The sequence below is a fragment of the Neoarius graeffei genome, chromosome 4 (assembly GCF_027579695.1).
Source record: "Neoarius graeffei isolate fNeoGra1 chromosome 4, fNeoGra1.pri, whole genome shotgun sequence".
NCBI lineage: Eukaryota > Metazoa > Chordata > Actinopteri > Siluriformes > Ariidae > Neoarius > Neoarius graeffei.
In genome coordinates, this window is record NC_083572.1 from 109575767 (window position 1) to 109603072 (window position 27306).

General features: G+C 42.6%; 1 protein-coding gene across 1 annotated transcript in view; it reads left to right on the top strand.

Annotated features, from left to right (window-relative positions):
• Positions 1 to 1937: 1937 nt before the first annotated feature.
• The window catches only part of slc9a7 (solute carrier family 9 member 7), a 142196-nt gene continuing 116827 nt past the window's right edge, over positions 1938 to 27306 (top strand). The window contains 3 exon segments of the mRNA XM_060920160.1: positions 1938 to 2253; positions 13048 to 13250; positions 15807 to 15884. Of these exon segments, the coding sequence (XP_060776143.1) occupies positions 1980 to 2253; positions 13048 to 13250; positions 15807 to 15884 (555 nt within the window). The 5' untranslated portion in view covers positions 1938 to 1979.

A 27306-nucleotide genomic window follows, 5' to 3' on the forward strand; every position in this document is an offset into this window, starting at 1 on the left:
AGACTATTGCCTTAAAAGCATTCATGAGGCAAATTAGCTTCAGTGTATGGAATCGACTCCAAAGATTCTGAATCGATTCACATTCTCCAATCGTAATAAATGTATTGAATCTATTCGGAATCGACTCTGAAGCTACTGAATCGATTCTATATCCTGAAACTAGACTATTTCCCGAAAAGCAATCATGAGACAAATTGGCTTCAGTGTATGGAATCGACTCCACAGATTCTGAATCGATTCACATTCTCCAATCGTAATAAATGTATCAAATCTATTTGGAATCGACTCTGAAACTACTGAATCGATTCTATACCCTGAAACTAGGCTATTTCCCGAAAAGCAATCATGAGTCAAATTAGCTTCAGTGTATGGAATCGACTCCAAAGATTCTGAATCGATTCACATTCTCCAATCGTAATAAACACATTGAATCTATTCAGAATCGACTCTGAAGCTACTGAATCGATTCTATACCCTGAAACTAGACTATTTCCCAAAAAGCAATCATGAGACAAATTAGCTTCAGTGTATGGAATCGACTCCAAAGATTCTGAATTGATTCACATTCTTCAATCAGAATAAACACACTGAATCTATTCAGAATCGACTCTGAAGCTACTGAAACGATTCTATACCCTGAAACTAGACTATTTCCCAAAAAGCAATCATGAGGCAAATTAGTTCCAGTGTATGGAATCGACTCCAAAGATTCTGAATCGATTCACATTCTCCAATCGTAATAAATGTATCGAATCTATTTGGAATCGACTTTGAAGCTACTGAATCGATTCTATACCCTGAAACTAGACTATTGCCCAAAAAGCAATCATGAGACAAATTAGCTTCAGTGTATGGAATCGACTCCACAGATTCTGAATTGATTCACATTCTCCAATAGTAATAAAACACATTGAATCTATTCAGAATCGACTCTGAAGCTAGTGAATCGATTCTATACCCTGAAACTAGGCTATTTCCCAAAAAGCAATCATGAGACAAATTGGCTTCAGTGTATGGAATCGACTCCAAAGATTCTGAATCGATTCACATTCTCCAATCGTAACAAATGTGTCGAATCTATTCGGAATTGACTCTGAAGCTACTGAATCGATTCTATACCCTGAACCTAGACTATTTCCGAAAAAGCAATCATGAGGCAAATTAGCTTCAGTGTATGGAATCGACTCCAAAGATTCTGAATCGATTCACATTCTCCAATCGTAATAAATGTATCGAATCTATTTGGTATCGACTCTGAAGCTACTGAATCGATTCTATACCCTGAAACTAGACGATTTCCCGAAAAGCAATCATGAGACAAATTAGCTTCAGTGTAGGGAATCGACTCCACAGATTCTGAATCGATTCACATTCTCCAATCCTAATAAACACATTGAATCTATCTGGAATCGACTCTGAAGCTACTGAATCGATTCTATACCCTGAAACTAGACGATTGCCTAATAAGCATTCATGAGGCAAATTAGCTTCAGTGTATGGAATCGACTCCAAAGATTCTGAATCGATTCACATTCTCCAATCGTAATAAATGTATCGAATCTATCTGGAATCGACTCTGAAGCTACTGAAACGATTCTATACCCTGAAACTAGACTATTTCCCGAAAAGCAATCATGAGACAAATTAGCTTCGGTGTATGGAATCGACTCCGCAGCATGATGTTCCGATTCAGAACTTCTGATGCATGAAATCATTCATTCGATGCAGCAAAGATGCAAAGAATCGAATCTCTTTCGCGTCAGGATAGCTTCAGAGTCGATTCCATGCATTATCGGACCATGAATGTTTCGATCTGAAACTGGACTCCAGTCTTCAGTTATAAGGAATCGACTCCAAAGGTCAGCATTGTGAATCGATTCACAATGCTGAATCTTTTTGGAATCGACTCCCAGTTCGAGTCTCGTTTTCTTGGCGATACCTTGCAGCAGCAGCAGGGCTCCGGAGTTTTTGCATCACGCATGATGGAGGCAGCTCTCAGCCTGAAGCCGTGGAGGCGCCCCTGGGGGAGCAGGGTCGTGCTGCTGTTCAGCCTGGCGGTTCGGATCATCTGTGCGGATGGCGGAGGGATGGAGGAGCTGGCCACGGAGAAGGAGGCAGAGGAGAGTCACCGCCAGGACAGCGTTAATTTACTCACCTTTATTTTACTGCTGACGCTGACCATTTTGACTATATGGCTCTTCAAACACAGGAGAGTGCGTTTCCTGCACGAAACCGGCTTGGCTATGATTTACGGTAAGAAAAACAAACAAACAAACAAACAAACAAACAAACCGCAGCCTGTAAATCTGCATTCTTATTCTTTAGCGGTCTCATGTTAGCCTGCTAGCTGCTAATCCCATCATCACCTCAGATTCCACTGAGCACCAAATGACACAAAAATAAAAGGAAATGTTATCCTGCATGTTCGTTTAACATTAAAAAAGTGAATTAATTCTAAATTCACTTTGGGTTGTGATTTCGGACCCTGAGGACCAATTTCACAGCCTCCCGGAGCAGTGAACGCTGCATGGAACAGTAAATTGGCTCATTTTGCTTCTCATCGCGATACTTTATTTTCACTGTTTTTTCTTTGGTATACATCTGTATAAAAACTTCTTTTCATAACGCAGGCAGTGACGCGCTCCTGAGTGAATAATGTGGTTTAGTTTTCAGATGAAGGTCCTGGAGACCCTGCTGAACGGTCACGGTGCGTTCACGCGCTCCTGGAGTTAATGGTTAATCTGAGTTAAATTCTTGTAGAGGAATGGCAGCGTGCTGAATGTAGAGCTCATCCTGGAATGGGAGAGTGCTGAATGTAAAGCTCATCCTGGAATGGGAGAGTGCTGAATGTAGAGCTCACCCTGGAATGGCAGCGTGCTGAATGTAGAGCTCATCCTGGAATGGGAGAGTGCTGAATGTAAAGCTCATCCTGGAATGGGAGAGTGCTGAATGTAAAGCTCATCCTGGAATGGGAGAGTGCTGAATGTAGAGCTCACCCTGGAATGGCAGCGTGCTGAATGTAGAGCTCATCCTGGAATGGGAGAGTGCTGAATGTAAAGCTCATCCTGGAATGGGAGAGTGCTGAATGTAGAGCTCATCCTGGAATGGGAGAGTGCTGAATGTAGAGCTCATCCTGGAATGGCAGCGTGCTGAATGTAGAGCTCATCCTGGAATGGGAGAGTGCTGAATGTAAAGCTCATCCTGGAATGGGAGAGTGCTGAATGTAGAGCTCATCCTGGAATGGGAGAGTGCTGAATGTAAAGCTCATCCTGGAATGGCAGCGTGCTGAATGTAGAGCTCATCCTGGAATGGGAGAGTGCTGAATGTAAAGCTCATCCTGGAATGGAAGTGTGCTGAATGTAGAGCTCATCCTGGAATGGAAGTGTGCTGAATGTAAAGCTCATCCTGGAATGGGAGAGTGCTGAATGTAGAGCTCATCCTGGAATGGAAGTGTGCCGAATGTAAAGCTCATCCTGGAATGGGAGAGTGCTGAATGTAAAGCTCATCCTGGAATGGAAGTGTGCTGAATGTAAAGCTCATCCTGGAATGGGAGAGTGCTGAATGTAAAGCTCATCCTGGAATGGCAGCGTGCTGAATGTAGAGCTCATCCTGGAATGGGAGAGTGCTGAATGTAAAGCTCATCCTGGAATGGCAGCGTGCTGAATGTAAAGCTCATCCTGGAATGGGAGAGTGCTGAATGTAAAGCTCATCCTGGAATGGGAGAGTGCTGAATGTAGAGCTCATCCTGGAATGGGAGTGTGCTGAATGTAAAGCTCATCCTGGAATGGGAGCGTGCTGAATGTAGAGCTCATCCTGGAATGGGAGCGTGCTGAATGTAGAGCTCATCCTGGAATGGGAGAGTGCTGAATGTAGAGCTCATCCTGGAATGGGAGTGTGCTGAATGTAGAGCTCATCCTGGAATGGGAGAGTGCTGAATGTAGAGCTCATCCTGGAATGGGAGTGTGCTGAATGTAAAGCTCATCCTGGAATGGCAGCGTGCTGAATGTGGAGCTCATCCTGGAATGGCTGCGTGCTGAATGTGGAGCTCATCCTGGAATGGCAGCGTGCTGAATGTGGAGCTCATCCTGGAATGGGAGTGTGCTGAATGTAAAGCTCATCCTGGAACGGGAGAGTGCCGAATGTAGAGCTCATCCTGGAACGGGAGTGTGTTGAATGTAGAGCTCATCCTGGAACGGGAGAGCGCCGAATGTAGAGCTCATCCTGGAACGGGAGAGCGCCGAATGTAGAGCTCATCCTGGAACGGGAGAGCGCCGAATGTAGAGCTCATCCTGGAACGGGAGAGCGCCGAATGTAGAGCTCATCCTGGAACGGGAGAGCGCCGAATGTAGAGCTCATCCTGGAACGGGAGAGCGCCGAATGTAGAGCTCATCCTGGAACGGGAGAGCGCCGAATGTAGAGCTCATCCTGGAACGGGAGAGCGCCGAATGTAGAGCTCATCCTGGAACGGGAGAGCGCCGAATGTAGAGCTCATCCTGGAACGGGAGAGCGCCGAATGTAGAGCTCATCCTGGAACGGGAGAGCGCCGAATGTAGAGCTCATCCTGGAACGGGAGAGCGCCGAATGTAGAGCTCATCCTGGAACGGGAGAGCGCCGAATGTAGAGCTCATCCTGGAACGGGAGAGCGCCGAATGTAGAGCTCATCCTGGAACGGGAGAGCGCCGAATGTAGAGCTCATCCTGGAACGGGAGAGCGCCGAATGTAGAGCTCATCCTGGAACGGGAGAGCGCCGAATGTAGAGCTCATCCTGGAACGGGAGAGCGCCGAATGTAAAGCTCATCCTGGAACGGGAGAGCGCCGAATGTAAAGCTCATCCTGGAATGGGAGAGTGCCGAATGTAGAGCTCACCCTGGAATGGCAGCGTGCTGAATGTAGAGCTCATCCTGGAATGGGAGAGTGCTGAATGTAAAGCTCATCCTGGAATGGGAGAGTGCTGAATGTAGAGCTCATCCTGGAATGGGAGAGTGCTGAATGTAGAGCTCATCCTGGAATGGCAGCGTGCTGAATGTAGAGCTCATCCTGGAATGGGAGAGTGCTGAATGTAAAGCTCATCCTGGAATGGGAGAGTGCTGAATGTAGAGCTCATCCTGGAATGGGAGAGTGCTGAATGTAAAGCTCATCCTGGAATGGCAGCGTGCTGAATGTAGAGCTCATCCTGGAATGGGAGAGTGCTGAATGTAAAGCTCATCCTGGAATGGAAGTGTGCTGAATGTAGAGCTCATCCTGGAATGGAAGTGTGCTGAATGTAAAGCTCATCCTGGAATGGGAGAGTGCTGAATGTAGAGCTCATCCTGGAATGGAAGTGTGCCGAATGTAAAGCTCATCCTGGAATGGGAGAGTGCTGAATGTAAAGCTCATCCTGGAATGGAAGTGTGCTGAATGTAAAGCTCATCCTGGAATGGGAGAGTGCTGAATGTAAAGCTCATCCTGGAATGGCAGCGTGCTGAATGTAGAGCTCATCCTGGAATGGGAGAGTGCTGAATGTAAAGCTCATCCTGGAATGGCAGCGTGCTGAATGTAAAGCTCATCCTGGAATGGGAGAGTGCTGAATGTAAAGCTCATCCTGGAATGGGAGAGTGCTGAATGTAGAGCTCATCCTGGAATGGGAGTGTGCTGAATGTAAAGCTCATCCTGGAATGGGAGCGTGCTGAATGTAGAGCTCATCCTGGAATGGGAGCGTGCTGAATGTAGAGCTCATCCTGGAATGGGAGAGTGCTGAATGTAGAGCTCATCCTGGAATGGGAGTGTGCTGAATGTAGAGCTCATCCTGGAATGGGAGAGTGCTGAATGTAGAGCTCATCCTGGAATGGGAGTGTGCTGAATGTAAAGCTCATCCTGGAATGGCAGCGTGCTGAATGTGGAGCTCATCCTGGAATGGCTGCGTGCTGAATGTGGAGCTCATCCTGGAATGGCAGCGTGCTGAATGTGGAGCTCATCCTGGAATGGGAGTGTGCTGAATGTAAAGCTCATCCTGGAACGGGAGAGTGCCGAATGTAGAGCTCATCCTGGAACGGGAGTGTGTTGAATGTAGAGCTCATCCTGGAACGGGAGAGCGCCGAATGTAGAGCTCATCCTGGAACGGGAGAGCGCCGAATGTAGAGCTCATCCTGGAACGGGAGAGCGCCGAATGTAGAGCTCATCCTGGAACGGGAGAGCGCCGAATGTAGAGCTCATCCTGGAACGGGAGAGCGCCGAATGTAGAGCTCATCCTGGAACGGGAGAGCGCCGAATGTAGAGCTCATCCTGGAACGGGAGAGCGCCGAATGTAGAGCTCATCCTGGAACGGGAGAGCGCCGAATGTAGAGCTCATCCTGGAACGGGAGAGCGCCGAATGTAGAGCTCATCCTGGAACGGGAGAGCGCCGAATGTAGAGCTCATCCTGGAACGGGAGAGCGCCGAATGTAGAGCTCATCCTGGAACGGGAGAGCGCCGAATGTAGAGCTCATCCTGGAACGGGAGAGCGCCGAATGTAGAGCTCATCCTGGAACGGGAGAGCGCCGAATGTAGAGCTCATCCTGGAACGGGAGAGCGCCGAATGTAGAGCTCATCCTGGAACGGGAGAGCGCCGAATGTAGAGCTCATCCTGGAACGGGAGAGCGCCGAATGTAGAGCTCATCCTGGAACGGGAGAGCGCCGAATGTAGAGCTCATCCTGGAACGGGAGAGCTCCGAATGTAGAGCTCATCCTGGAACGGGAGAGCGCCGAATGTAGAGCTCATCCTGGAACGGGAGCGCGCCGAATGTAGAGCTCATCCTGGAACGGGAGCGCGCCGAATGTAGAGCTCCTCTTGGAACGGGAGCGCGCCGAATGTAGAGCTCCTCTTGGAACGGGAGCGCGCCGAATGTAGAGCTCCTCTTGGAACGGGAGCGCGCCGAATGTAGAGCTCATCCTGGAACGGGAGCGCGCCGAATGTAGAGCTCATCCTGTCCAGACCTGGGACAGACAGAGCTCAGTCAATGTTTTACTAATCATTTATATTAAAGATGACGTGGACATTTTTTGAGACCAAGATTCATGGTGTTGACTTTAATAAACACCCCTTTTAGGAAATGATCAGTAAAATATTGATGTAATTTATTTTCCTTGAAAAGCATGGAATGAAGTGGATGATTCCTTTTAGAGCGCAGCAGTTTGCCAGTTACTGTTTTTAAAAAATTAGTATTAAAAAATGACACCTGTTTTCTTTCTTTCTTGTTTGTTCTGTTTCATCCTCATCACTGTAAACTTTCTCCAGACTGTTTTTATTTGATCCTGTTGTGTAGCATGACTCTGTGGCATTTGGTCTGATCCTGTGGTGCTTGATGCCACTCTGTGGTGTTTAGTCCTGTGGCAGTTGATGCCACTCTGCAGCATTTGGTCTGATACTGCAGTGTTTGATGCCACTCTATGGTGTTTGGTCTGATACGGTGATGTTTGATGCGACTCTGTTGCGTTTAGTCCGATACTGCGGCAGTTGATGCCACCCTGCGGTGTTTGGTCCGATACTGCGGCAGTTGATGCCACTCTGCCACATTTGGTCCAATACTGTGGTGTTTGATGCCACTCTACTGCATTTGGTTCGATACTGCAGCGTTTGATGCCACCCTGCAGTGTTTGGTCTGATACATTGTTTGATGCCACTCTGCTGCGTTTAGTCCGATACTGCGGCGGTTGATGCCACTCTGCTGCGTTTGGTCCGATACTGTGGCGGTTGATGCCACCCTGCAGAGTTTGGTCCAATACTGCGGCGTTTGATGCCACTCTGCGGCGTTTGGTCCGGTGCTGCGGCGTTTTAGTCTGGTGCTGCGGCGTTTGATGCCACCCTGCAGTGTTTTGATCCGGTGCTGCGGCGTTTGGTCTGGTGCTGCGGCGTTTGATACCACCCTGTGGCGTTTGGTCCGGTGCTGTAGCATTTGATGCCTTTTTTATTTTGGCACCCCGAGGTCTGATGTGTGATACAATAGAGCTTCAGTGTCCAGAATGACGTATTTTGCACTACGCATTAGAAATGCTTTCGAAACAATAACAGTGGGTAAACTGAATGTTGAAGTGCTTTTGGTAACCGTGCAAATTTATCGCCCTCTTTATACACCAGGAAAGTTGCTCCGTGATCGGAAATACAGTGATGTGAAAAAATAAGTACATCCCATGGAAATTGCAGACTTTCCACAATGTACTTAAACAAGCAAACACTTCACTCTCTTTGATACAGTGATGACAGATAAAGGCGATCTACTGCAACAAACGACATGTAAAATTGACATTTTTATGTAAAAAAAAACAAAAACAAAAGTCAGTCAGAAAAAATAAGTACACCCTTAGATTTATCACACTTTCAATTCCATCAAATTCGACTCCGGTGTTCCAGATTAGATGCCGTTGATCAGAACCTGGTGCAGGTAAAACCCGTCTGATTTAAACCTGACCGTGTGTGGTGTCACCATGTCTTGCTCTAAAGAGCTCTCTGAGGACCTCAGAAAAACGGTTGTGGATCTGCTGAGGGATGTAAAAAGCTGTCTAAATTATTCATTTTTTTTTCTTTTAGTCTTTTTTTCAGATTTTTTTCCTTTCAGTCGGGTTTGTTTCTTTTTATTAGCTGAATATTTTTTTTCTTTGTCGGCTTTTTTTTATTTCTTTCAGTCGGGTTTTCCCTTTTTTTTTCTTTTAGTCTTTTTTCACTTTTCATTCGGATTTTTTTGTTTTATTAGCTGGATGTTTTTTTTTTTTCAGTTGGGTTTTCTCTTTGCTTTTTAGTTTTTTTTTTTTTTTTTTTCCTTTGTTGGATTTTTTTCTATTAGTCAGATTTTTCTTTTTATTAGTTGGATATATTTTTTTTTAGTCAGTTTTTTTCACTTTTTTTTTTTTTTTTAAAAGTGTGTCAGAGTATTGTCATAGTTTATCATGATACGGCTCGTGTACTATCCTGAGATACAGGCTGAGAATGCTGGCTGTTTCAGTGGATCCTCAGTGAGTTTATGTAGAAACATTAGACCTAAAAAAAAATAAATAAATTCTTCTCTTACGATTGGCTATGTACCAAAATCCTTTTAACTAGCAGTTATTAAACCCCTGATTAATAAACCTGACCTTGATCCCTGTCAGTTGTCCAATTATCGGCCAATATCAAACCTCCCCTTTATCTCCAAGATCCTAGAAAAAGCTGTGGCACAGCAGTTATGCTTATTTACATAGGAATAACATCCATGAAATGTATCAGTCAGGATTTAGACCTCATCATAGCACAGAGACAGCACTGGTTAAAGTAGTAAACGACCTACTGTTGGCATCTGATCAGGGCTGTGTCTCGCTGCTTGTGTTGCTTGACCTTAGTGCAGCATTTGATACCATTGATCATTCCATTCTTCTGGATAGACTAGAAAATGTTGTGGGAGTTAAGGGAACGGCCGTCTCCTGGCTCAGCTCTTATTTAACTCATCGCTATCAGTATGTTGATATAAATGGTGATGTTTCTAGACATACTGAGGTAAAGTTTGGTGTTCCACAAGGTTCTGTCTTGGGTCCACTGCTTTTTTTTTTTTTTTTTTCTCTATATATGTTCCCTCTGGGTGATATTATTCATAAACATTGTATTAGTTTCCACTGTTATGCTGATGACACACAGTTGTATGTTTCTGCAAAACCTGATGAGACACCAGCTTAATAGAATTGAGGAACGTGTGAAGGACATTAGACACTGGATGCTTATTAATTTCCTTCTGCTTAACTCTGACAAGACTGAAGTACTTGTACTCGGACCACATGCAGCTAGAAGCAAGTTTTCTGATTCCACAGTGACTCTGGATGGCCTTTCTGTTTCTTCATGTGCGGCAGTAAAAGACCTCGGAGTGATTATTGACCCCAGTCTTTCATTCGAAACTCACATTGATAACATTACCCGGATAGCTTTCTTTCATCTCAGAAATATTGCTAAGATAAGAAATTTAATGTCATTACGTGACACGGAAAAACTAGTTCATGCTTTTGTTACCTCCAGGTTGGATTATTGTAATGCCTTACTGTCTGGATGTTCCAATAAGTGCATAAACAAGCTCCAGTTAGTTCAAAATGCAGCAGCAAGAGTCCTTACTAGAACTAGAAAATATGACCCCATCACCCGTCTTATCCACACTGCATTGGCTCCCAATCAAATTTCATATTAATTATAAAATACTACTATTGACCTTTAAAGCACTGAATGGTCTCGCACCACAGTACCTGAGCGACCTTCTGGTCCTCTATGACCCGCCACGCCTACTTAGATCAAAAGGTGCAGGCTATCTGCTGGTACCTCGTATAGTGAAGGCTACATCAGGGGGCGGAGCCTTTTCTTACAAAGCCCCACAGTTATGGAACAGCCTTCCAAGTAATGTTCGGGAATCAGACACAGTCTCAGCATTTAAGTCTCGGCTGAAAACATATCTGTTTAGTCAAGCCTTGTGTTAATGGTGTTGTAAAGGAGTAGATCTGGAGGATCCTCAGACAGAGTGTTTTGGTAAACTGGGATGTATGGATGCTGTCAGTCCCCACTCGCTTGCTCACTCGAGTTTGTTGACGGTGTAGTGGCTGCTGCTTTATATTCCGGGGCTCCCTCATGCCTGTGTTACCTTCTGGCTCTCCACTTTTAGTTATGCTGTCATAGTTAGTTGCCGGAGTCCCTGCTTGTACTCAGTGCAATACCGTATGTATACTGTTCTACTTATTCAGGTGACATTGGGCATACCCAACAACCTGTGTTTTCTCCCCCCCCCCCCCCGTCTGTCCCTCTGAGTTACAAGTCGGTCCTGAGATCGAGACACTGAACCTCTTCTGCTCTTCGGACCTGCCTGATCCATCCTGGTGCCCTGTGTCTGGTTGGAATCTCATCGCATCGCTCCTGTGGAGGACGGCCCCATATGGACAGTTGAAAGTCACACCTGGAAGACGCTCTGGACTCTTACAGTAATGCTTTTATGTCTGAGGACTACAGTCGACTTGCTAACTTTAAGACTGCAGTCGTCATGAACAGTTTTGCACTCAAGTTTCCATCAATGAAGAGTTTATAACATCAACGAAACTGACTTCATGTTAAAACTGTTAATGTTATAGTCATGTTTGTTGTTGCCCAAATGAGGATGGGTTCCCTTTTGAGTCTGGTTCCTCTCGAGGTTTCTTCCTCATGTCGTCTGAGGGAGGTTTTCCTTGCCACCGTCGCCACAGGCTTCATCATCGGGGATAGATTAGGGATAAAATTAGCTCAGATTTTAAGTCGTTCAAATTCTGTAAAGCTGCTTTGCGACACTGTTTATTGTTAAAAGCGCTATACAAATAAACTTGACTAGATTTAGCTCGGTCTCAGTGCCATGAAGATGCAGTGACGTGGTGATTTTCTGTCTCGATGCAGATTTTCTCAAGTAAATAAATGATTTGTTTCAAAACGGGTTACTTTTGCTTCACACAGCAGAACTGTGTGAGAGAGAGAAAGCAAGAGAGTGACTGTGTGGCTTGTTCTGTTGCCTTTATGCGTTGTTGTTGTTCCTCCTGCAGTAGGCCGTGTTACAGCGTTAAGCTCTATTAGCTGGATTTTGTGTGTGTGTGTGTGTGTGTGTGTGTTGTGTGTGCACGTGCAAGGTCACTGCTGTTGGCTCGGAGTGTGTTGCTGGGACTAACCCAGTTATTAATAGTGCCCCTGCTGATTTACACCTGTGACCTCAAAGTACACACACCATTAACTTCCTGTTGTTGTGTGTGTGTGTGTGTGTGTGTGTGTGTGTGTGTGTGTGAGCCAGCCAGCCAGCCATTGCTTCCCCATTTAAGATGAAAGTCTCTGATTGTAAGGGATGCTGTTAAGGTGTGTGCGATTCTCCAGCTCACCACGATATCGAGCTGCACAGAGATGCATAAACTGATCAACACTGAAATACCTGCAACCAAAAATGGCCAAAAGGTTTAATATTCTGTGTGTATTTATTTTGGTGCTCCATATTTTCTCGAGCTGTGTCATATTAAACAGAATTATTTATAATAGTGTCTTCTTTTTTTTAAATTTTTATTTTGACACCCCACCCCCCACCCCCAATTACATCGAAAGCTATAATATTGTAGAAGTTACTGGTCAATTCGGGTGTGTTTTTTTTTTCTTTTATTAATGTGGTTGTTCTAATACATGACTGTGTCTATAGTAAGAGCTCATTCACAGGTGATTCTCACATCGTCTCACTTTAATAAACAGGTTGTTGTCGCTTTATTAAAGTAAAGCGTGTGGATGTGGAGAGGTTTTCTGTTCGGAGCGGTTTATTAATGTTAATGGAAGGAGTCTCCAGTGTCGGTGCTTTGTAACAGAGGAAAGTCTTGAGGATAGACGTGTTTATTCTCGAACACTCAGACTAATACGTTAAAATGTATTCTGTGCCTTTGGTTAATGAGTTAAACACTGTAGTCGATGGAAAATCGCTGTGGTATCAGCGCAATCAGGCACTCCAGACACTTTGGCGTGAATTATTTTAACCTAAGTGCATGGTTTGTCTTATTTCTTCAATCATGAACATTAGAAGTAGCTAAGTGTGTGTGTGTGTTCTTATCTCCAACCACAGAAATGGAAACTTGAGTCACTTTTTAATGCAAAGAAAGTTATCGAAGATAAAATCATATATATTTTTTTATTATTGTAAAATTTTATTTTTGGATAAATTTCATTTTCATCCCTTGTACACTTTTTTTTTTTTTTTTTTTTTTTTTTTTCCTGTCGCTGATGTTTAGTTGAATTCACAGTTAAAGATCTGACGTGTCCTGAAGATTTTTCCCTTGTTGGAAGATCTACAGCTTTTAAAGCTCTGAAACTGGAGACTCCTTCCATAAATGGCTCATTTACTTGAAGAAATCTTTCTTGTATCGCTCAGGTATTTTTATGATGTTTGTGGAGCATCTGTCCTTGTGAATGGGCTGTTACTGTGGAAATTATGGCGTATCAGGTATTGGTATCAACCGGCGCTGCTGTCAGAGCTCCCGACCAATCAGAATCCGTCTAGAGAGAGATGTTTGACCAGGGTCTCTCGGTGTGTGTGTGTGGGGCAGGTTTGCTGGTGGGTGTGATCCTGCGCTATGGAATTCCCTCCACCAGTTACCACAATCAGACTCCGCCCAGCTGCTCCCTGAAGGAGGGACCGGTCAGCACGCTGCTGCTCAACATCAGCGGGAAGTTCTTCGAGTACACGCTGAAGGGCGAGATCAACTCCAGAGAGATCCACAACGTAGAGCAGAATGACATGCTTCGGAAGGTAAGGGTAAAAAAAAAAAAAAAGGAAAGGAAAAAGATTTTTGTTTGTTTTCCGCTCAGTGTGGGTTGTTAGTCAGAAGTGATGACGTGTAGTGCCGCTACGAAACAAAACACTTCAACATCTTGTCTATGTTTCCAAATAACCATGAAAGGAGCATTTCTACATTTTTACCCTGATTAAAAACTCCAGGATGGAGGATATGAATATGCAAAATATCCTCCTACCAAAACTCTCACACAGCTTGTGCTAATAAACTGGCCACGTTATTCCTCGCTTATCGTAGTTTCCTCACTATTTTTAATCATGGTGGCCAAAATTTGACCCTTTGGAACTGTTTATCGAGCATTTTTCAAATATTTATCATCAATGCCTTGGGATTTTTCTTGGTCTTGGAAATGTTTTTGGAATTTATACCGAGTAAACGTTACTTATGTGAACATTTATGATACCCTTTGTTTTTGAGTGCAGTAAGGAATAAATCCAGATGTTGAGGGATTATTAAAGATTGCTAGGTTTAAAAATGTAGCTTTAGGAGAGATTTTTGCCTTTTAAGCTTAACAAGAAGAAATGAAGGTCAATGAAACAATTTACAATCGCATGACGAGGCAAAATGAAAAGCGCAAGAGAATGGGGGGGGAATTAATTTCCAGCCCTGATGGTGTCAGTGTGTGGCTGAGATCATGTGACTTGCTCGTGTATTTGATGTGTTTTGGTTTTATCTCCTCTGGGAACAGCAGAAGGTTAAATCCAACTGCATCTCGGAAAGATCCGAAAATAGTCCCAGAAAAATCTGTTCCTTGAAACAGGAGATGAGATTTCTTCGTTTATTTCAGCGCTTGTGTCGGAGACCAGTTTACCCATTCTTGATTTGCAGATATGATGCCAAAATCGTATGGGTCTGATCCTGATTATTTTCTTGAAAATGAGATCTTTGTAGCTGTGGACTAGTTTTAAAACTAGTCCAAAAAAAAAAAGCAACCCATCACCCTCAGACTTGCATTTTCGAACCACAATCTCGTTCCAAAACGAGTTCAGATTGGTGTAAAACACACACCTGCGTGTGTGAAAGACACGACGGAGAGAGAATTTTTGTTCTGCGTCCTCTTTTATAGTCAGAGCTGGTCATTTTTAATTTTTCCAAATATATTTCAGCGTTACCTCGACAACCTGAGTTTGTTTGTTTGCCCATGACTAACATCTAAGCTAATCTAAGTTTCAGTGAATAAATATGTCCATCTAATGATGATTTTGCATATTAGATTCCGATTGCTTAAGGTGTGCACAATGGCACGCTTGACATTTAATGGTAGTCCGACTGTCCGGGACAACCAAATGTTCGGTCCGGACACGTCAAATCTGCATCTGCCTGTCCGACAGGACGAGTTGAATATTTGTTGAAAAATCACCATTTTTATAGAAATTATTCAAGAGTTACAGCAATCAAGTTCCAACAAAACCAGTTCGATCCCTTCGGTGATCCGGCCGCATTATTGTTTACGAAATTCCGGGGAAGCCGAATGCAGCAGGTGATTTGTGTAAAAATAACCACAGTGTAATATCTTATAGATTATTAGACTCCTCGAAATCGGAGAACTGGCGATCAAACACCTCAATAAAATAAATATCTGTGGTGAATCTTCATTTCATTCTGACTTTTTATTGTGTTTTCTTTTGTATGGTTCACGTTAAAATTAACCTTCACAAATGTCGTCGTATTTTGCAGGAATTTTACAACAGTGCCGAACTCGCTCACGGTTTTTCATTCACAGCATGATTCTGTCCAACTCGTTTTCTTTAAATTAATTTATACTTCAGGTTTTACTGGATTAATCAGGATTGAACTTTATTTCCTCCAAAAGCTTGGAATGTGGGCGAATCTAACTCTTAAAACTGCAGATCAGGTAATGGGTTAGAACACAGACCATAATGGGACTTTGGATAGTTTGTGTTTTATTGTTAGAGTTTTCTTGGGGGGGAAAAAATGTATAAATCATTAAAGCGTAACGATCATAACGACACCTGCTTTTAGATAAACTCTGATCAGTCACTTTCCTTTCAATGAACTCGGGATAAACCTGGGAATAAAAAGGTTATGGTCGGGACAAGTGGAGTAAAGAGTTCATGTTGAGTCCTGGTCGTGCTGTTCGAGGAAAATAATCTGAGGTTGATTTATTTTCCTGTAACAGCTAGTCCTGGAGTGTTTAATAAAGAACAGTATGTTGTACAGTATGTTTCTCCGTTGATAGTTGCATTCCCTTTAGGTTTTTTTGGTCAGTATTTTCACGTACTTTCCAAAGTTTCTGAAGGAAACGCCATATTTGGGTGGGGCGGAACTTTGAATCTATCTAACACGATTAAAAATGAAGCAGGGAATCCTCATCGTTGTAGGACAAAGAACCGTTCATTGTCACACCGTTGTCGTGGTTACATAATAACCAGAGCATCAATTTTAGAACTTGAGTTCTCCTATACACAGGCGTCGGCCAATCAGGACAAAGCGTTTTCGTTCTACAGGCGTACATAATGCATTTCTGTGTATCTTGTTTGTTGTAACAGGTGACCTTTGACCCTGAGGTGTTCTTCAACATCCTGCTGCCTCCGATCATATTCCACGCAGGATACAGCCTGAAGAAGGTGAGTGTCGGCGCTGCGGCGGCGCTCAGGTTTCCTTTAGTGATGCAGTGGAGCGTTAATGTGTGAAAGACCTGGTGGTTAACACCTGTGTATTTCTGCACGACGGGGCACGGAGCGTGTTCGGGTCAGCGGCGCTGATTGGTGGCGTATTTTCAGCAGGAAGCTCCGTCCTTTCACTTCCTTTTCTTCGCTTTCGAACTGTCAGAACAAACGTCTGAAGTTTGAGTCGAATTATTGTAATGTTTACATCTTGAAAAGCAAAAGTACTCAATCGCTCAAATCCTACTTTTAGTCTCCTGATGAAAATGCCGTCATGTCCGGCTTTATTTTTACTTTTATTTTTGGATTTAAAACAGTCTCAAATATCCTAGAGGTATTTAATTACCAGTGAGTGCGTGTTCTAGAAGCTGCTGTTTTTGAATGTATTGACATTTCTCCTTCCCAGCAGCTCCAGTAGATGTTCTGAGCTCCTCGTTCTGGTCATTAACATCACCCGCGTGTCCTTCACACCTCTGATTCTCTGGATTGTTCTCGAGTGGAAGAATCCAAGACAAAGCGCCGTCTTTTAATCACAAACGCTCCTCTTTACACCTGAAAACAATATTTCAGTTTCTCCATCATCCATGGAAGCTACGGCTGTGTCTGAAATCACTCCCTCATTCACTACTCACTATTTAGTGAATTCTGTATAGAGGACTAAACAGTGGGCTCGTTGGTTAAAAATGTAAAAACCGCTTTCGGATGCTACTCCGCCGCGCCGTTATTTACGTCATTACTGTCGCACAATTAAAACGTGCCAGATCAGTCGGCTGGTGGGTTTTCAAAATAATAAATACGTGCACGTGTTTTTGTGATAAATCCATATTATACTGAACGCATTTCCCACATTAATCAATACAAAGTACTTTGTGTCTGCTGCAGCTTTCGGTTCTTTTAAAATCAAGGCTGAATCCTTTTTTTTTTTTTTTTCACTGCTGCTTTTTATTAAATCACATTTTAGGCTTTTGATTTATTCCTCGCTCTGCACTGTGACTTTTTATTCTTGTATTTTATCTGCCTTTGGGCGCAACCGCAATGCATGATGGTGTATATATTGCTTGGTTAGTGACCATCGGTTGTACACTACTGTGCTTTTCACAGTGCGTTGTGGGAGTGCACTATATAGGGTGTAATAATTCTCACTATACATTCAGACAGCACTACAAAATGACGACCTCACTGTATAGTCTACTACAGGGGTGGGCAATTATTTTTTCCATGGGGCCACATGAGAAACAGAACATTTTGTGGAGGGCCGGACCAAAAGGCTGAACTAAATTCTGCATAATATTAATTGTATTTCTTTATCTAAAGCAGTAAATAACATTGTTTTTACAAGCTGCTAAGACTGGTAAGAGTCTGGAAAAAACGAGGCTGCCTTACAAAAAATGTCATTTATTCAATCAAATTTCCCAAAACAATGCTTAACAAAATGTCAACGTTTGTACCTTTTTTTTTTTTTTTTTTTTCAGTCACATTCACCCCAAAACACAATAAAGGCATCACAATATTGTCTTTCTACTCCAAATATCAAGCAAGATGCATCATATTATAATAATGATAATGCTTACGTTTGTAGTCTAATCACCTCATTTGGTGTTTTTCAGTTTATTTGTTCAGTGAGAGAAATCTAGTCTCTGTTGGTCTTTAACGAGTGCATCAGAGTCAGGCTGAATGTCTGAGGTGGAGATACGAAGCACAGCTGACAGATGATCATCGGTGAGAGAGGATCGATTCGGTGTAGGTATCAGATCTACAGATCGGCTCGGGCTCCGGCGCCTGCTGGTGACGTCACACGATGTGATTGGCTGGACCGTTTGAAGGATGACATACAAGTTTGTGGTTGGTCTGGACAAATTACGGAAGTAGTTATCGCGGGATTAGGTTTCGTGGGATTTCATGTCATGTTCATGTCGCGCGCATTGCGTTTTTGTTGAACACAACTTCAAAATAAAAGCAATGCACATTCAGTCCATGCATGAGGTAAAATTAGAAAATGCGTTTATTTTGTAATTTCTCATTAACCTTACGCGGGCCGGTCAGAATGAACCAAAGGGCCGGATGCGGCCCGCGGGCCGTAAAATGCCCGGGTCTGGTCTACTATATAGCGAGTGATTTCGGACACAGCGCATGTCTTTAAGTCGCATCTCCTCTGACTTCTTCCTTTCATTCATTAATTAATTTAAACGATAATTATTCAGGTATTTAATATTTGCTGAATATTCTATATATATATATATATATATATATATATATATATATATATATATATATATATATATTTTTTTTTTTTTTATTTTAAAATTTTTTAAATGCATTTACAACTAACTGGACTTAATACTGTTGTCTCTTTTACTCAGACTCCGCCCTCACGTGCGTAGCTTTCTCATATCATCAGAACAGCGCTTAAAGACCCGGCTCACTCTTTTAGAATCCTCCAAATTAATTATTTTTTTTAAAAACGCACTCATTCGAGCCATTTTTTGGGGGGTATTCTGTTGTAATGGATCAGACCCGGTTTTGGCTGTCACACATACAGCCACGAAGGACAGAAAATATCAGGAATGTTGCGGTTTAAACGTCTACGTTGGACACGTAGATGAAGATAAAGTCTGAGATGGGTTTCGAGTTGACTCCGTTACATCAGAGTTCTGAATCCTGATCTGTGCTATAAATCCACTCTGGCAGTATGGAGGGTCTACTCTGCCTTTACCTTATACCTCTATGTAGTGAGTGTTTATAGAGGCCTTTCACTGACGTCACAGACTTTTATCACACAGCGTCTGCCATATTGGCGGGCAAACAGAGAAATATAGCCGCGATAAGTTGTTAATGAAAATCAAGACGACGGGAGTCAGGACAATCTCTCTGAAACGATGAAAATTTTAAATTATACCGGCAAATCGTGTTCCATCCAAAAGCTGAAACATGCAGGCATCACAGATCCATACAAGTTTACTCACAAATGTATTTATTCCACTTGAAAAGTGGTCGGCAAACCAGCTACCGGATTCGGGATACTACAATGTCCTGGACTGTTTAGTATTTGGGCTTCTAAATACACCAGAGATGCTAAAGGCAGACAGAAGTACAGATGCCTGCTGATATTTCGAGGCAGGTTTCGTGCCGGAATGTTATGGGAAATTCCTGATAAAGAAAAATACCTTATGACAAAGCCAAGCTCAAACATGGACTTCTAACAGTAATAAACAAACCAGGGCCGAGATCTACAACCCCGATTCCAAAAAAGTTGGGACAAAGTACAAATTGTAAATAAAAACAGAATGCAATGTTGTGGAAGTTTCAAAATTCCATATTTTATTCAGAATAGAACATAGATGACATATCAAATGTTTAAACTGAGAAAATGCATCATTTAAAGAGAAAAATTAGGTGTTTTTTTTTTTTTTTTTTTAATTTCATGACAACACCACATCTCAAAAAAGTTGGGACAAGGCCATGTTTCCCACTGTGAGACATCCCCTTTTCTCTTTACAACAGTCTGTAAACGTCTGGGGACTGAGGAGACAAGTTGCTCAAGTTTAGGGATAGGAATGTTAACCCATTCTTGTCTAATGTAGGATTCTAGTTGCTCAACTGTCTTAGGTCTTTTTTGTCGTATCTTCCGCTTTATGATGCGCCAAATGTTTTCTATGGGTGAAAGATCTGGACTGCAGGCTGGCCAGTTCAGTACCCGGACCCTTCTTCTACGCAGCCATGATGCTGTAATTGATGCAGTATGTGGTTTGGCATTGTCATGTTGGAAAATGCAAGGTCTTCCCTGAAAGAGACGTCGTCTGGATGGGAGCATATGTTGCTCTAGAACCTGGATATACCTTTCAGCATTGATGGTGTCTTTCCAGATGTGTAAGCTGCCCATGCCACACGCACTAATGCAACCCCATACCATCAGAGATGCAGGCTTCTGAACTGAGCGCTGATGACAACTTGGGTCGTCCTTCTCCTCTTTAGTCCGAATGACACGGCGTCCCTGATTTCCATAAAGAACTTCAAATTTTGATTCGTCTGACCACAGAACAGTTTTCCACTTTGCCACAGTCCATTTTAAATGAGCCTTGGCCCAGAGAAGACGTCTGCGCTTCTGGATCGTGTTTAGATACGGCTTCTTCTTTGAACTATAGAGTTTTAGCTAGCAACGGCGGATGGCACGGTGAATTGTGTTCACAGATAATGTTCTCTGGAAATATTCCTGAGCCCATTTTGTGATTTCCAATACAGAAGCATGCCTGTATGTGATGCAGTGCTGTCTAAGGGCCCGAAGATCACGGGCACCCAGTATGGTTTTCCCGCCTTGACCCTTACGCACAGAGATTCTTCCAGATTCTCTGAATCTTTTGATGATATTATGCACTGTAGATGATGATATGTTCAAACTCTTTGCAATTTTACACTGTCGAACTCCTTTCTGATATTGCTCCACTATTTGTCGGCGCAGAATTAGGGGGATTGGTGATCCTCTTCCCATCTTTACTTCTGAGAGCCGCTGCCACTCCAAGATGCTCTTTTTATACCCAGTCATGTTAATGACCTATTGCCAATTGACCTAACGAGTTGCAATTTGGTCCTCCAGCTGTTCCTTTTTTGTACCTTTAACTTTTCCAGCCTCTTATTGCCCCTGTCCCAACTTTTTTGAGATGTGTTGCTGTCATGAAATTTCAAATGAGCCAATATTTGGCATGAAATTTCAAAATGTCTCACTTTCGACATTTGATATGTTGTCTATGTTCTATTGTGAATACAATATCAGTTTTTGAGATTTTGTAAATTATTGCATTCTGTTTTTTATTTACAATTTGTACTTTGTCCCAACTTTTTTGGAATCGGGGTTGTAGAATATTTTATAGTGAATGGAGGTTTATCTCAGTGTGTTTTGAGCCTTAAATACATTTTTATTTTAAATAAAAATTAAATATAGTAGATATTCATATTTGAAACAAAATTGAACTACGGTAAATCAGTGCATAAGTACATCTACGTATGAATGAATAAAAATGAGTAAAACTAAATGTTTCAAATAATTTTTTTTAAATGAAATGTATGAATACATATAAAAAAATTATTATTCAGGTAGTGTGTTTATACATACTCCAGTTATTCCTCCACATAAATCTATTTTCACTTTGAATATTAAAAAGGTTTAAAATGGCTGACACTTTAACTCATAAATGCTTTACATAATTAAAGTTAAACTATAATTTATGTAGGAATTTATTGACTCTAGTGTTTTTCCTGTGTGGTCATGTGAGATGAACTTTGTTTTATATTGGGGGGATTCTGATATACGATCAGTGTCATGGAAGTCTGGAACTCAAAAGCAGCCAGAAATATACAGTGGGGCAAAAAAGTATTTAGTCAGCCACCAATTGTGCAAGTTCTCCCACTTAAAAAGATGAGAGAGGCCTGTAATTTTCATCATAGGTACACTTCAACTATGAGAGACAGAATGGGGGGAAAGAATCCAGGAAATCACATTGTAGGATTTTTAATGAATTAATTGGTAAATTCCTCGGTAAAATAAGTATTTGGTCACCTACAAACAAGCAAGATTTCTGGCTCTCACAGACCTGTAACAACTTCTTTAAGAGGCTCCTCTGTCCTCCACTCGTTACCTGTATTAATGGCACCTGTTTGAACTCGTTATCAGTATAAAAGACACCTGTCCACAACCTCAAACAGTCACACTCCAAACTCCACTATGGCCAAGACCAAAGAGCTGTCAAAGGACACCAGAAACAAAATTGTAGACCTGCACCAGGCTGGGAAGACTGAATCTGCAATAGGTAAGCAGCTTGGTGTGAAGAAATCAACTGTGGGAGCAATTATTAGAAAATGGAAGACATACAAGACCACTGATAATCTCCCTCGATCTGGGGCTCCACGCAAGATCTCACCCCGTGGGGTCAAAATGATCACAAGAACGGTGAGCAAAAATCCCAGAACCACACGGGGGGACCTAGTGAATGACCTGCAGAGAGCTGGGACCAAAGTAACAAAGGCTACCATCAGTAACACACTACGCCGCCAGGGACTCAAATCCTGCAGTGCCGGACGTGTCCCCCTGCTTAAGCCAGTACATGTCCAGGCCCGTCTGAAGTTTGCTAGAGAGCATTTGGATGATCCAGAAGAGGATTGGGAGAATGTCATATGGTCAGATGAAACCAAAATAGAACTTTTTGGTAAAAACTCAACTTGTCATGTTTGGAGGAGAAAGAATGCTGAGTTGCATCCAAAGAACACCAGACCTACTGTGAAGCATGGGGGTGGAAACATCATGCTTTGGGGCTGTTTTTCTGCAAAGGGACCAGGACGACTGATCCGTGTAAAGGAAAGAATGAATGGGGCCATGTATCGTGAGATTTTGAGTGAAAACCTCCTTCCATCAGCAAGGGCATTGAAGATGAAACGTGGCTGGGTCTTTCAGCATGACAATGATCCCAAACACACCGCCCGGGCAATGAAGGAGTGGCTTCGTAAGAAGCATTTCAAGGTCCTGGAGTGGCCTAGCCAGTCTCCAGATCTCAACCCCATAGAAATTCTTTGGAGGGAGTTGAAAGTCCGTGTTGCCCAGCGACAGCCCCAAAACATCACTGCTCTAGAGGAGATCTGCATGGAGGAATGGGCCAAAATACCAGCAACAGTGTGTGAAAACCTTGTGAAGACTTACAGAAAACGTTTGACCTCTGTCATTGACAACAAAGGGTATATAACAAAGTATTGAGATGAACTTTTGTTATTGACCAAATACTTATTTTCCACCATAATTTGCAAATAAATTCTTTAAAAATCAGACAATGTGATTTTCTGGATTTTTTTTTTCTCATTTTGTCTCTTAGTTGAAGTGTACCTATGATGAAAATTACAGGCCTCTCTCATCTTTTTAAGTGGGAGAACTTGCACAATTGGTGACTGACTGACTAAATACTTTTTTGCCCCGCTGTACTTGCACGAAAGAATCTGCCTTAAATGCTTTTATTGTACAGAACCAATACAAGCGTGAGTGAATCCTGGAAAAACCACTGCAGTCTGAACTCTTGCTAACGGTTTTTAAGTCGGGTCTCTTTTTGGGAGACCCGCCCTAAGACCGCCACAAAACAAAATTTCAGCTCTTGTTAAAATCATTTGTAAAAGGGCTCTCTTTGTTTGAAACACAGACTTCTGACTGGCTTTTTTTCATTTCCGGTTGGGAGTACACCATGTGCATTCTGGTTGCTGCTTCTCACCGGAGTTTGTTTTTCTTAAATCTTTTTTTCTTGTTTGTGTAGTTTGATGGATGTTTTTTTTTTTTTTTTTTTTGTTTGAGTGTTTTTGTCTGCCGGTTGTGGCGTAGCTCCGGACCCAGTTTTGGGCGTCGGTTCCCTCCAGGCTTTGGTCCGCTGTGGGTGATGCCTGTGCTCCTCGCAGTGGACTGCAGTGAGCTCGTTGCTCTTTTAACATCAGGGTTGTGCAGTGGTGCCTTTGTGCTTGGCACGGTGTTCCAAGCGATGTTTCCCGGTGGGTGGTCTGTGTGGCGGTGCTTCTGCGCTCGGTTTGTGGATCCATGGCGCGGTGTTCCGAGTGGCGTCACAGCAGCTGTGCAGGCAGTGTAGGATTTATCTTCGTTTGTCTTTTGGTGGGACTGTGGTAGCTACGCTATTGGAATTGCATCCTGACCCTCTTCTGGTGGATTTTTTTTTTTTTTTTTTTACTCTCCTTCCTAATTGTAAAGTAACCTTGGGTGTGAGAAAGGCGCAATATAAATTGAATTAATAATAAATAATAAAACACTTCCTGCTATTGAAAACCCCCAGACATGCTAGCATTTACCATGTGGCATTCTAAGGGTTTTACTACGTAACGAGTCTGTGTTTGTCACGTGAAATGCCTTTCCAATGATAATCAGCGGTGGAGAACACAAGATGATCGCATAGACTGTACATGAGGTCCTTTAAACCTTTTAAACTCGAAGTGTACTTGGGCTTGCCTTAAAGGGGAAGAAAAGGCAATGTATAGAGTAAATGGAGCACTTGCATGTGACGTCACAGCCGATCCAGATTGTGACAGACGCCATCTTGTCAGTCAAACGCCATATTCCGCCTTCTACTTCTGGTTCTACTTCTGCTTTTACTTCTACCTTTTCTTCTGGAAAACCCTACTATATACAATTCTACTACAACGGCTGCGGCTACAAGCTCTCCCTACCTGTGCACATTTTTTGTTTTTTGTGTGCATTTTTGCGTGTTGTTCGTCTGTACCGGACTTCAATATCCACTACAACCGTATGGACTTACTGGACATTGGTTTCCAGCAGAAAATGACGGTTTGTAGCGATTTCCATCGCATGCACAACATTCCGGACGAAAAAAAAAACATTCCGGATGAGATAGCGAGACCAGCGGGGTCTCCGTGGATTGTTATCAGAAGCAAAGCGAAGGAGGCGGTGCCGGGAGCGGAAGCAAAAGCGAGGCTGCAGAGCCGGCCTGTTGACTAAGCTCAGAAAACAGCTACTCAAACCTCCACTGCCAAGCCTCTACCTCTCCAACGCCAGATCCATGTAAACAAGACGGACGAGCTGGAATTACCTTATTCTATTCTATAATCGGCTGGTCAGTGCTATACTCAATACTTAAGTGACTTACCCGTCCAATGAGGATTCTTGTTTACAAGATGCCACATCTGAGTCGCTGACAAATCCTGAATTTCTGTAAAGAAAACTGTCCAGAGATTTATAAGCATGCAGTGCTTCACCACTGAACAGCGAGGGAAAGTTAATGAGGTAATTATACACGTCCGGGTATTCCGCTGGCAGTTCAAAATCCGGTCGTGAAAACTCTGTCCGGTAAGCCATAAGGGTCACAAATCTGTAGATCGTTTATTTTAGACATATATCTAGTTATCTGTTCATTAGAAAAACGAGCCGTGTAGTCCGTCGGTTGAAATTGATCCATTCTGTACACGAGTGCAGCAGTATTCAGCGGTGTTTTTGACCAACAAGATGGCGGTTGTGTACTTTCCGGTCACGTGACTGCAAGATCTCTATATAACAATAAAACACAATGACGAACCTTTATTCAAGACTTAGAAAAGTTTTTTTTGTTCTAAGGTTGGAAAGTTATAGTGTTTTGAAAGCAGCTCGAGCAAACTATTTTCGCAGTTTGAACAGCCCGCCATGATATTAATTTTATCCAATCAGAATGCACCTTAATTTTCTCTGCATAACACTTATGACATATGTATGTGCCTAGTTGTAAATAAACAATATGGCTCATTGAGGTTGGAAATACCTGTTTCTGCCTCTTGCGACGATTTCACAAGTCCACGGGTGGCGCCTATCTCATTGCAGCAAATAAATTCTGCTGGACTCGTGAGCAACTCCACGTTACATTTTTTTCGCACGAGCACCACGCCGTGTCACCTGCACGCAGACGCTCTGCCCCACGCTCAGCATCAGTATCGGTCTCATCCTCGCCGTCATCCGAGCTTTCTTCTCTTATTTCGTCATCACCGGAGTCGAGAGTACCTCTCCTAGGTTCAAACTGGTACCCTTCTAAGCCATAGCCTGCTTGCAGTGTGTCTTGCGGGATCTCTTCGTACGATTCAACAGGGCTGTCGCTTTCACTTGATGCGCCCGCCGCCATGATTACACGAGTTCCACTAGTGCAGTGGGTAGGGCTGACGTCACGGTCTTTTAAAAATGGCGGCTCTTGTGCGGTTTAGCGTACCGACTATTAATAAAGTATTATATTTACAATTACCAAGATATTTCGTTGTTTTCTAGTACATAAATTTGATAGAATACTTATGAATACGTTACTTTGTCACATCAGCAACCGTATATGTTATATTTTGGACCCCTTTAAGGAGGTTGATGATGTTAAAATACATCCCAAGTATAACAATCATAAATTCATGCTCAATAATACAATTTCACCATGCACTCAGAAAATAAATGTAACAGTGTGTGTAACTGGAGGTGTGAGGCCTATAAAATATTGAAATGGGAGAGCAGGCTTTCTAACCTAGTGAATAATGGATCAGAAGGATAACCGTGGCTACAGAGACGGAGACCTTCACACCTTTTGGTGCTTCCAAAGACTGAAAGTCTGTGGGAATCCCAACACATTCTGAAGCGCTCAACCAAAATCTAGAGAGACAATTCTCTCATGTCAGCTCCAGAAATATTGGCACCCTTGGTAAAGACTAGAATTAAAAAAAAAAAAATTATTTGGTTAATTCTCAACTTAAAAATGTGAGCGAAATCTAATTTTTTTTTTTTTTAAACTGCCTTTCTTCTTGCTACATGTAAACTCTCAGAAACTGGCAAAAAAAAAAGCACAAGTCCTGTTTCTCTCCATCCTCCTGTGAGAACATTCCAGACTGACTGGCTGTTTTTCATCAGCGTTCATCTGATCGTTTTAGTCCGGATCCACGGCCAGGAGTTTCTACACAGATGTCACCTTGTACTGGAATGAAAGATGTCTGACTGCTGCCCTTCCCTCAGATATTAAACACAATATCATGAAAACTTTTTTTTTTTTAGTTTTCTATGAATAATGACCTTGCCGCTGATGAATTTGGTACTATGAATTATTTTATTGCTTGTATTCAACCAGCTGATTGTAGGCAGCGATTCATTTATCAGCATTTCACATCCGATCTTTCAGGAATGTCTGACAAACGTTAGACGTCCCTCTGATAAACTAATCCAGTTCAAAATAGGGCTGAAGAGGGGAAAAGTGAAAATGAAGCAAACAGGATGGGTTTAACCTTTTTTTAAAACTTTAAACTGTTCCATTAAAGGAACACTTTTGGACCATATGCATTATCGATTCATTTTTGGTCCAACTTTTTTACTATTATGGGTCCAAGTATCGAAGATGCTGCTTGTAATTGTTAGGAATTTTTATTTTTTTTTTTTAATTTTCTGCCTTAAATGAATCCTATAAGTCGTAGAGGCATGAATCTTATAGTAGATCATGCTCCATCCCACTACTCGGGCATGCAAAATGGGTCTGATCAGCCTAATGGTGGCGCTATTAGGCCGTAAGATGTAAATCAACAAGTTCCCAGAAAATGAATCGTGTTCCAGCCCCTGTAGGTTTACTTTTGGAGAGCATATATGGTTTCTCATATGCGTTTCAAACACGAGACCAGAAGTTCGCCAAAAAATATCCAGTCAAACTGGCAGGTTAGTCGTAAGGCCGATGAGCTGTTGCCATGGCGTGGCGTCTGTCATCCACAATTCAGTTAAATCGTATATCCTCTGTCGGTTCTCCACGGATCTCCGTTCCTATTGTTTTGTTTGAAAGAACTCATCACTCCGCACAAAACTTGGTCGTTGTTTTGTCAATTTTTTGCTAGCAAGTTACTAATTAGGCCAATTGAA